General features: G+C 40.1%; 1 protein-coding gene and 1 pseudogene across 1 annotated transcript in view; one reads left to right on the top strand and one right to left on the bottom strand.

Annotated features, from left to right (window-relative positions):
- LOC147018706 (endothelin-converting enzyme 1-like) overlaps window positions 1-12,500 on the bottom strand; it is a 75,461-nt gene that overhangs the window by 12,963 nt on the left and 49,998 nt on the right. Inside the window, exons 13-17 of the mRNA XM_085898661.1 lie at window positions 9,322-9,399; window positions 2,561-2,661; window positions 1,516-1,623; window positions 1,279-1,346; window positions 924-1,087 (exon numbers count right to left, since the gene is read on the bottom strand). Of these exons, the coding sequence (XP_085754787.1) occupies window positions 924-1,087; window positions 1,279-1,346; window positions 1,516-1,623; window positions 2,561-2,661; window positions 9,322-9,399 (519 nt within the window). The remainder of the gene's footprint in view (window positions 1-923; window positions 1,088-1,278; window positions 1,347-1,515; window positions 1,624-2,560; window positions 2,662-9,321; window positions 9,400-12,500) is intronic.
- On the top strand, window positions 3,692-3,832 carry LOC147018708 (signal recognition particle RNA; annotated as a pseudogene).

The raw sequence follows: 12,500 nt of genomic DNA, 5'->3' as shown, positions 1-12,500 counted from the left end.
GGCTCACCTGAACTCCTATCCACCAACAAGACCTTCATCTGCAGCTTCATGGAGTCCTGCTCTCCCCTCTGGGCTGGCTCCCCTGCAACATCTTGCTCAGAATGACGCTGTGAAAACCAAGGTTATAAGATTCTTGGAATCTCCCACGATGAAGCCGAGTCTATGGGCTTATCACTTGGACATTGCTTATGGGTCGGTGGTCTCTGTCTTCTACCGCCTCCTTTCTGGTCTTGCACCATCTGATCTTTCCATGCTTTGTTCTTGATTGTGGACCATGTGTGTCCTGCATAAGCCCCAAAGTTTCTGCAAGGTACACGTGGTCCACCATCAACCCCCTTCTGGTGAAGCTACCTAAACCCAGGATCACTGCTCACTTCCACTCATTCGTTCCTCTATTTTACCACCGGTGGAACCAATTTCCACATTCCCTTCAAACACATTCTCCTCCAGGTCTTCAAGACAGCTGTTCAACACCATCTCAGATAGTCCCCAATCCAAAACCATGATCTTTTCTATCCTCGTTAAACCCCCCCAACCCAAGCCCCCCTCTTTCCAAATTTCCCTCCCGAGTTTCCTTCTGTATCCATCTTGTCCACCCCATGCATCCTTTCTTGCCCCCCCCATTCCTCCCCACACCCATTATTTGGCTAAGTCTGCCTCTATTTTTACTTTCTACTCTGCTGTTGGTATTCTCCCCTCTCTCCTTTGTTCCTTTTGTCCTGTCGTGTCCTGATCCGTTCAGTGTACTAGTACATGCTCTTCCACGAGCCTCAACTGTGTACATAAAAAACATTATTATTATTATTTTTTTTTTACAGGAATAAATTATTTTTTACCAAGAAGCATTGAAGTTATGAAAATCCACCATTACTTAGTTCATTGTGTCGGGAGTGAGTGAATGTTTTGATTTTTCACCAACCCACCTGTAAAGCAATGTTCAACCCTCCATTGTCCTCCAAGTGTTCCTCCAACGTAGCAGTTCCATTTAAAAAGTGATGCTTCACCGAATAGTTACTGTACTGGTTTATGAAGCATTGGCAATGAAGCTCAAAAGCAGATGACGTTCCATTTACATCATGACTGCTTCCTGCAAAACAACACCTCCAGATGTATTTCGCCCTCAAGAGACGCATCTCGCTCTACTCACTTGCTAGTGAGAAAAAAAAAATAAAACAGCTGCCAGAATTCTCGACCTTTGAGCACCTTTCCAGCAGAAAGCAAAGCCTTTGATGGTAGCGTGAGGTGGTGAGTGCTATGGCATTGGGAATTCGTGCCCACCTTCCCCATAAAATCCTCGAATCATCGCACGGCCGATGGCATTTCCGAGCTCTGCAAACTTCATGGACCTGTTAGAAAAACTTTAATCCACACGCGCTCGCAAGCTCAAATCAGCCCAATAATGTGTTGAGATTGTAGGGTTTGCATCATGGGAAACCAAAGCCATTTGTCAATGTTTTGGTGAAATTATGAATTGTACGATAGTGTGTGACAACATTAAAATGTCTTGACACGAACCTCAGATATGTCCAGTTGTACATAGGTGGTTGCATGATGCCAGCCCTAACCAACAATTTATTGGTTGTCGAGCTGTAGTAGACAGAAACCAAATGTGGCTTGCTTGGGCTGCGCGCGCACGCACACACACACACACACACACACACACACACACACACACACACACACACACACACACACACACACACACACACACACACACACACACACACACACACACACACACACACACACACACACACACACACACACACACACACACACACACACACACACACACACACACTTCAAAACACTTAAAATTATTGGCGTTGCATATCAAAAGCCCAAGCCCTGTGGACAATATATCTTTTCTGGTCTCACCCTTCCATTTTTACTTCTTTCACGTTCTGCCCTTCCATACCTCATCCCTCTAGAAACCCCACTACCCCACCCCTCCCCCCACTTCAAGCAACCCCTTCATCAACCTCTAAAAGTCTAGACTGTTTACCTGTGCTCTTTCGTCTTTCTTGACTGTGGCCTGTAGAATTGCCTTCCTCTGTCAACCCAATCACATTCTTCACCCCATCATTTCAAGTTTGCAGCTCACCTCCATCCCATGTCATCTCACAAACCTATCCATGATCTTTTTTACTCTTACAAACCACCTCTTGATATTTACCACCTTATTTAAGAGCCTGTTTGGATGTATGCCCCATTTCCATGTGTTCCCCACGTACTGCCCTCCCATGTTGTTTGCAAACCTTTCATAATACAGGGGTCAAGCTTCATGGATGAGTGAAAGGGCAGAGGGTGAAGGGTCTAACAGACAGACAAAAAACACACAGTTGCAACACAGCACAAGGAATGGAGTTCAAGGTGAAAAGAGAACAGGAACTTAGTTGGACGGATAAAATGGCACCTGAACAGCTTTGGATGTGCATTAAGAAAAAAAAAAAAAACAGACACTTTAGATAAACCTTAGTAACCGCCCCTTCCATCCGAATTCCCCTTTGGAAAAACAGATTCAAACAAACTCAAGCATGTTGTAATACAAGAAGCTCACATTATATCGCGGGCCACCCAGAGTTCATTCAGGATCTTTCGTGACTTGTAGCTGTGGAAGTGTTCCAAGGTGACGAAGAAATTGTTCACATCAGGTTTTATCTGCAGGGAATCAAAGAACCGTCACACGAGCTTGGGTTGGCAAAGCAATAAACAACAACAACAAAAAATTAAAACATGCACCGGAGATGAAACTTTCAGTTTCTGAAACTTATTATAAACTAGCAAAAGTACCCATAGCTTTACCGATGGATTTAATCAAAAGACATGATGTTACACTTCCACAAACATTCTGCTATATTCACAAGATCATTTGCCCAAGGTCATCTTCCATCTCCTTCGAAGACCGCTAACATCACCTTCATTGACCATCCTTGCTGCTTATACAAGGCGTGAACAAAAATCACTTCCGCTTCGCTGCAAAGCTCAGGTGTTGGATTATTTTGTTTGAACCTCCGCTTAAAATGAGCAAAATTAAACATTTTGAAAAATTCTCATTATTCTCAGTCAGATTTCAACATCACCGTAATGCATATTATCAAGTTGTTTTCAACTTTATTTATGCAAGAAGATGATTTGTAATACCGGATACCACCGGGGGTGTGATACAATGCACATTTACATACAGAGAATTGGGGTCTTCCCCATCCTGAAAATAACACTGCAACAAAGCATACTACATATTCATCAATACTCATAACATTAAGAACAAAAATAGGACCACTGGACCTGGAGCTTATCTGGGCCCTGGCCTAAGGTTGCAACCCAAATTTGGTAGCATTCTGACTGGTGGGTCTGGAGAGGAAGGTTTTTGAAGGAATTTACAAAACACTTTACAAACGCAACTACAAATTCAGCGATTTGTAACGAGCTTTTTACCGAAGAGCATTTCAACCGAGGTTCTTCACCTTTGATAAAGCATCTTGATGTCTGAGATTTATCAGGTTATTTAAAAGATAAATGATACAGAGGTCGTGGCATGGAAATAAGTAGGTTTTTTTTTGAAGGTTTTTGAAGGAATTTACGTGATTTTCCCAAACATTTACAAAGTCTGCCATTTTGACACTTCCGTTCATGTGTTTGGCATGATTTCCACAATTTAATTAAACATCTCTACGATGGCCTAATGTTGACCGGGCGTAGTGGCGTGCGCCTGTAATCCGGCTACTCGGAGGCTTGGGTTGGAGGATCGCTTGAGGACGGGTGCTCTGCGCTGGGCCACGCTATGAGAGGGTGTAGGGCAGCCCGGAATCATGGCGAAACCCAATCCTTATCCCTGTGTCGTAAGAGGCGACCAGGGTTGCATCAGGAAGGGCATCCGGCGTAAAACCTGTGCCAAATCACTATGCGGATCATAATGGATGATCCGCTGTGGCGACCCCTAACGGGAGCGTCCGAAAGGAGAACAACAACAACGATGGCCTAATGTTGCAACCCAAATTTGGTAGCATTCTGACTGGTGGGTCTCGAGAGGATGATATTGGAAGGAATTTAAAATTTTGGAATTTACAAAACATTTTACAAACGCAACTACAAATTCAGCGATTTGTAACGAGCATTTTACCGAAGAACATTTCAACCGAGGTTCTTCACCTTTGATGAAGCATCTTGATGTCTGAGATTTATCAGGTTATTTAAAAGATAAATGATAGAGGTCATGGCATGGAAATCAGTAGAAATCTGAGAAATGACCATGATCATGTCAAATGTGCCGTTTCCCTGCTGTGATCCATTGTTATTACCTCCATCACCGAATGTAGACAATGTTTTCACAGCTGTCTGTCTGTCTTTGAGCAGGATATCTCAAAAAGTTCTGGATGGATTTGGATGGAATTTGGGGGAGAGATTGGGTGTGCAACAAGGACGAATCGATTAGATTTTGATGAAGATCTGGATCCTAGAAGTTTTTTTTTTGAATGATTCTTTACCATTTGGGAGAGAGGACCAAAAACGATATCTCAAAAAAGGTATGGATGGATTTGGATGAAATTTGATGGAGAGGTTGGGAGTGCGACAAGGAAGAACTAATTTGATTTTTGAGATTATCTGGATCCAAGAATCTTTTTAAATTCAAAAGTGATTCCTCACCATTGAGAGATTGGGCCAAAAAACAAAATACAGCATGATATTTCAAAAAGTTGTGGATTGCTTATGATAAAACTTGGTGGATGAGTTGGGTTGGTGACAAGAACAAGCCAATTTAATTTGGTTCAGGTCTGGATGCAAATTCAGTCCATCAGTGGGATACAAAATGTAAACTGTTCAGTTTGGCAGAGGTATGCGCTCTGCCGAGTGCCATTCCGGTAGAGATGGTGACTCGAGTCACAAATTTTGTGATGTGTTTGCGACTAATTTTCATTCGATGGCTGGTGGGACGTGATTATATTTATAAACAAAGACCGCCGGAGTCGTGCGCCAAAGGGACAACAAACTCAGTATCGCGCTGAACTTAGAAAAGGTATCAGTTGCCGATATGCAAGGCATCACTCCAGTCAATTGACTGTGTGATGCCAAGAGCTTTCCCTCACTGAAGGCCACATCACTACCTACCAGGATTCCACGCTCAATATCTACTCATCGTTCGATCACATCTAATAAATAAATAAGTAAATAATACATTTTTTTAAAGTAATTTTTAGATTCCTACGAACCCGTTTTTAACCACCTCCATCTTGCCACCTATGCACCACACACATTCAATGTACTCATTTATTTATTTTTGATTAAAAAAAAGAAAAACAAAGAAATTGGGTTTTATTTGTGTTCGGGAACCAAATAATCACTTATTACATGTATTAAAGGGGATTCATTGTTCCGGCTTATGGACATCCAGATTACAAACAAACTTTCAAGAACACGTTATGTTCAGAAACCAGGGACTGCTTGCATTATAAAGGGTATATATATATATATATATATATATATATATATATATATATATATATATATATATATATATATATATATATTTTTTTTTTTTAATAAAAATCATTCTTTATTGTCCGTCTTTGTCCCGGATCTTTCCGATCTTGTATTTCGTGCCCATGTCCTTTATGCCAAGAAATCCCCATGTCATAAGTTGTGTGTGTCTGCTTTGCAATCTGTCTCCCATGCGTCACTTGTTTTGGAATCATTGGCTTCTCCCTGTGGAATCCAAATCGGGTGAAAACTCCCGATAACTGGTGTGGGTTCTCACACTCGGAATGGGATTGATCTGCTTCTGCTTGGGCAAGCAATTGCCCCCAAATTGGCTTCGAGCCAGCTATCCTCAAAGCGACCACTTCAACGTTTCACAGCTCCTCGTGCGAGTTGTGTTGTCATGTCATGGAGCCATAAACGAGACGGTACCTCATGAAAGAGTTGCATAAATATTTTCTTTACTCTTGCACACTGCTTTGCAAAAAAACAGAAGAGATTAAAATTGATATCTGCAAAATTGAAGAGACCAGCAATTATATTTACTTACGAAAACTCGTACAAGTAGATACAGATAACTTTTAAGAAGTGAAGAGATAAACTTGAGCAGGATTGGCAGCATTTGGGTTTTAAAAAATGTCGTGAATAGAAAACTGTCCTTGTGGCTGAAAAGGGAAAGTTTACAATCAGTATGTTATATACTGTGGGGTAGCATCATTGGCTGAGGGCGTGGCTGTACTGCTGATGTGATGCCCTCTGCTGGTCATGGCAGGAATTTTGAATTTGGCCATGATGCCGGCGATAGCTCGCCTACTCTTAGCAAAGGACACCATGGGATATTTAATGTCCAGCAACAAATGCTGGCAGACAGGGGATATGGCAGTGAAACGTGATCTCAAACCCCAATCCTAACCCATCAACACGAGAATTGCTATACACGTCAATTGCAGAATTCAATGTGCAGGCTTTTGTTCAAAAAATAATAATAAAAAACCTTGCCAAAAGGTGACTATGTGTAACTTCTTTAAGGTCACACTGAGGTGAACAGAGCTGCTATCCACCAGGAGCGACTCCTTGAGGAATATCTGCCTACGAGAGATTCCGATGAGAATCGTTCTACAGAGTAACCATGAAAAAAATCCGTTTTTTCGTCATGACGTCATCAAATGACGTCATAGCGTCAAACTTTTGACAGATCTGGAAAGCACTGATCAAGCGCTTTCATATGAGGTATTACTCGATATGGTATCTAAGATTTCAAAATTTGACCTTGGGGCCAAAAACTTTCGACCTCCAGCGCTAACCATGAAGGTCAAGGCCGATCGCCACCAAAAATTAATCAGCTGAGTGCCAGACCATGAACTATATTCCCATGAAGTTTGAAGACGATCCGATCAAAATTACTCAAAAAATAAGGGTTTCGTCGACTCCCCTGATTTGCGACAAAGTGACCTTGGCCTTTGACATTGAAAATTTTATGTGCTGAAAGGGACCTCTATAGGACTCTGATATGCGAAGTTACAAAAATTTCCAATGATAACTGTGCTCTGCAGAGTGATCGATACGTGATTACAGACAAACAAACAAAAAAAAAAACAAAAAAAAACAAAAAAAAACACAAAAACAAAAAAACAAGCAGTCATAGACTGGTACTTATGAAATCGTCAACTTGACCTCTGACCTTGTCTAATAAAAGCTGTCTCTGGAGAAGGTAGCGACGCAAACCAGAAGATTCTACGATGATTCTGTACCAAACCATCAAAAATCGAATGTTTTGGATGTTTGACCTCACTGTGACCTTGACCTTTGACCGATTTTGACGAAAATCTAATCAGCGCGAGCCACCACCCTCCTGAATCACTTGGTGTAATTTGACATTGGTAGCTTCTTCCGTTCGAGTTATCTGCACCAAACCATCAAAAATTGAATACTAGACATCACTGTGACCTTGATCTTTGACCGATTTTGACCAAAATCTAATCAGCACTAGCCATCACCCTCCTGAATCATGTGGTGTAATTTGACATTGGTAGCTTCTTCTGTTCTCGAGTTATCATTTTTTGGATGTTTGACCTCACTGTGACCTTGACCTTTGACCGATTTTGACCAAAATCTAATCAGCGCTAGCCACCACCCTCCTGAATGACGTGATGTAATTTGACATTGGTAGCTCCTTCCGTTCTCGAGTTATCATGCCTACAAACAAACAAACAAGCAGTCATAGACTGGTACTTACGAAATTGTCAACTTGACCTCTGACCTTGTCTAATAAAAGCTGTCTCTCGAGAAGGTAGCGACGCAAACCAGAAGTATCTACGATGATTCTGTATCAAACCATCAAAAATCGTAACGTCGACCGAAGCAAAAATCTCCATTTCTCCAGCAATTATATTATACCTTAACGTAACTCAACGACGCGTCTGCTCGAGCGCACTGCATCATGGGACGACCCGTGACGCGTCGAGTGAAATATTTTTTATACAATCTTAAAACGTCTCCAAAACATCCGATTTTTACCAGAATTTCGACAACCGAGTTTTAAGCGTCCTAAGCGATCGCAAAAACCGAAGACAAAATTAAAATCGAAGTTAAAATGAACTCGTAACGTCGAGCGAAGCAAAAATACTCCATTTCTCCACGTGAATTTACGGAATTATGTTTGACCTCACTGTGACCTTGACCTTTGACTGATTTTGACCAAAATCTAATCAGCATGAGCCATCACCCGCCTGAATCATGTGGTTTAATATGACATTGGTAGCTTCTTTCGTTCTCGAGTTATTGTGCCTACAAACAAACAAACAAACAAACAAACAGAAACGGAAGTCATCAATATACTTATGAAATCTTTAGATTTCGTAAGTAACAAACAAACAAACAAGCAATCATAGACTGGTACTTACGAAATCGTCAACTTGACCTCTGACCTTGTCTAATAAAAGCTGTCTCTGGAGAAGGTAGTGACACAAACCAGAAGTTTCTACGATGATTCTGTACCAAACCATCAAAAATCGAATGTTTTGGATGTTTGACCTCACTGTGACCTTGACCTTTGACCGATTTTGACCAAAATCTAATCAGCACTAGCCATCACCCTCCTGAATCACTTGCTGTCATTTGACCTCACTGTGACCTTGACCTTTGACCAAAATCTAATCAGCGCTAGCCATCACCCTCCTGAATCACGTGGTGTAATTTGACATTGGTAGCTTCTTCCATTCTCGAGTTATCATGTTTTGGATGTTTGACCTCACTGTGACCTTTGACCGATTTTGACCAAAATCTAATCAGCGCTAGCCATCACCCTCCTGAATCACGTGGTGTAATTTGACATTAGTAGCTTCTTCCGTTCTCGAGTTATCATTTTTTGGATGTTTGACCTCACTGTGACCTTTGACCGATTTTGACCAAAATCTAATCAGCACTAGCCATCACCTCCTGAATCACGTGGTGTAATTTGACATTGGTAGCTTCTTCCATTCTCGAGTTATCGTGCCTACAAACAAACAAACAAACAAACACCAAACGAACATACATACAAACAAACAAACAAACAAACAAACAAACAGAAACGGAAGTCATCAATATACTTACGAAATCTTTAGATTTCGTAAGTAACAAACGGAAGTCATCAATATACTTACGAAATCTAAAGATTTCGTAAGTAAAAATACAAGCTGACCAACATATCTTGCAAAAACTTCGTTTTGGCAAGATAAAAATTATAGTCTCACAATGTTATGTCACAACTTAAATGGTACACTGCATCATGTTATTACAGTGCATTTGTTGAGATAAAAGTGTTAAAAAGTGCAGGGTTTGTTCAATTCGTGAACTATTTCTTACATTTGCGTAATGGGAATCCAACCACCCTGGATCAAAATATGCAATTTCTCCTCCAAGCCTGAAAGAAAGATTTTCAGCCTGCGAGGCACAAAGGGAGGATGAGCATATAAAACTGCAAAGATTTTTTTTTTACATCAACTTCTTCTGTTTCTGCAAATGCAAGAATGCAGCATCAAAGCAAGTTGACACAATCAAAGCACTGAGAAATAAACACGAAAACAAAAGAGAATTACAGATATTCACCCTCAAGACTTCCTTGTCCATAAATTCACAGCAGTAAATGAATAAACAGCAAACAAGTGGAATTTCAATTTAAAAAAATTAAAAAAAAATTCCAACATGTGCAGGGGAAATAAAGACTGTACAACAGAAAATAAATAGTGGGGAGAAAATGGAAAATTGAATTGCAATCACATACATCTTGGCACACGAATTCCATTGTGTTTGTGTGTGTGTGTATATATATATATATATATATATATATATATATATATATATATATATATATATATATATATATATATATATATATATATATATATATATATATATATATATATATATATAGTATTATTATGACACTGATCAAACTTCATTATAATGCTGTTGGCATCAACTTTGACCCCGTGACAAAATCATCGACCTGTTGAAAGAATCATCTTTCGACTCAATTCTGTGCCTTGCACACTGCTCCATCACCAGGCAATTTTGCCATGCTACGACAGTATCCGACATCAATCAATGGAAATGCACCTTAAATAAAGGATTATGTCAACTTCTGGTTCTTGCTTGCTGGTATCCTGTGTCGGAGTGGCGACCCGTCCAAGATTGTTCCCAATAGCCAAGGAGACTGCTTCGGCAGCAACAACACTTTGCACAGTATATGGTCCCGATGGATGGATGGATGGATGGATGGTTCGGGGATTCTTGCAAGTGCCGATAGAATATGCAGTTGCCGTTTCCACCTCATTAAAGCCAAATTTTCCGAACTAGATTTGTCGTGTTTTTATGTTACATCTTCGTTCAGGTGTTCCTGTTACATCTGATCCAATATTTCATGTTAGATCATACGTTGCTTGTGCCATTTTTTAAAATCTGTTTTGTATTGTTCAAGGCCTAACTCAGCCTCTCCTCAGATCGAAAGTGTGAAAAATCGTCTCTGTAGCAGTATTCCAAATTTTGCTTCTTTCTACCAAAATATCTTACTTCTACTTCCTCAACATTGTCCTATTTTCCCTCCTCACTTCAAAAAAAATCAAAACAAACAAACAAACAAACAACAAAAAAGTTTATTTTTCCACTCTGCAGTGAACTCATCCTATTTGAATTTCCTTCTGTTTGTACTTTGTTCTACATTCTTTCTCCCCCCCCTCTTTTCTCAACATCTCCAAACTAACTCTTCAGAAAAAGTATTTAAAATCATTTTTTAGAGAGAGAGAAAAAAATGCTTCTTTACCCTTGTATCTCTGTTAGGAATGCTACACGTGTTATTCACCACAATCTATTCCTCCTCTTATTCTTCACAAATATTATTTTCCAAAACTGTCAGTTAAACACTTGGTCCACCAATCATCCTCCTCCACATACAACACCACATTTCTCCATACCTTCAACAACCGCACCAAAAAAACCCCTCATCTCCCATCCCATGATCTTTTGCTCCATTTGGCCAAATTGGAAATTTGTCCACCCTTTATATAGCCCTCTTCATGCCACCCTGTCAATGCTTCCCCCTCACCCCAACTTTTAAATGCTTCCCCCTCACCTTACCTCCATAAATTTACTTGAAATTTGAACAGAATTTGCATATTGGGTCACTGAATTGGTTCAGCAATAAAAAGCGGGAAGTAAATTGTTTTTGAGGTCAAAAGGGCAAAGGTCAAGGTCATACATAGCAAGGTCACGTTTCCAAACATACTTTTTAAGATAACTTCGCACAGAGTCATGTTGAGACTTCCAATTTGCGTCGCTATGTTGGCTTTGAAACCAGTAGATTGTCGATCACTTTTAGTCAGCCATTTCTCAAGCGGTAAGTCAAAATTTGGACCTCAAGGTCTAATTTCTAAAATTGTCAATTTCCATCCAATTGAATTGAAATTTGAACAGGATTTGCATATTGGATCAATGAATCAATTCACCAAAAAATCAAAAGGATCAATTTAGCAATTTTGACATGTCAACATTTTCCATGACAACAATTTTACCTCATTATAACCCAATTTGATATTTTTTGTTATTTTATTATTGCCAAACCTCAGGAATATTTTGAGATATCAAACAGAAACTTACACAGCTAATTTGTACCTATATGTTGTATATGTGTGTAAAATTTGGTCAAAATTAGTCAAAGGTCAAGATCAAGGCCATCTGAAACATGTAAAACACCCAACAGGCCACAGCTGTAAAATTTACCAGCCAAGTTTGTTATGCATAACATGTAGTCATGTAATACACTTGCTCAGTGAAATTTTCGAAATTTCCAAATCACTGTTTCCATGGCAACTATTGTTTATTAGCATTTCACAAGCTCCTCCTCCTCCTCATAATCCTATTACTACTACTCTGCCTCCTCCTCCTCATAATCCTATTACTATTACTCAGCCTCCTCCTCCTCCAACTCTTTCTCTCCCTCCTAATACTATACCTCATACCCCAGTACTAGTATTTCTCATCCTCCTTCTAATACTCTTCTTTCTCCTTCCCCCACTACTCTTCCTCCTCCCACAATTCTTCTCATAGAACTACTAATATTACTACTACTACTCCTGATACTGATAAGAGTAGTAGTGATAGTGGTAGCAGTCATCGTAGTAATATCTTTATACAAAAGGAGCCATCCGTGCATGCGAGTTCCTCCCATTGGTTGGACAGTTCGCATGACTCTGCCCACAATTTTATATTTTACTGTTTAGAACCCTTTAGAACACCTCCTCTCATGCAGCGGTGTTAATGCAGAGGTTATACAGGTTTGCTATTATTTCCGACTATTTTCTCTTGAAATTATGATGGCTTTCTCTGAAGTTGGTGAGAGCATGATAGGGGAGCAGAAAGCATTACATATTCCACTGTTTTGATGTGAGAATGCCCATTGGCTTTGATGAGCGGGAGGAGGGAGAGGAAAGATGGGACAGTTTTGGAATGGGGAGTTTGAGGCTTTGGGAGGGGAGGAGAGCAAAGAT

The sequence above is a fragment of the Eptatretus burgeri genome, chromosome 10 (assembly GCF_056783735.1).
Source record: "Eptatretus burgeri isolate ZD-2024b chromosome 10, Ebu_testis_v1, whole genome shotgun sequence".
Classification (NCBI taxonomy): Eukaryota; Metazoa; Chordata; class Myxini; order Myxiniformes; family Myxinidae; genus Eptatretus; species Eptatretus burgeri.
The sequence above is the reverse complement of the archived record's forward strand: the minus strand, read 5'-3'. Positions and strand labels throughout refer to the sequence as shown.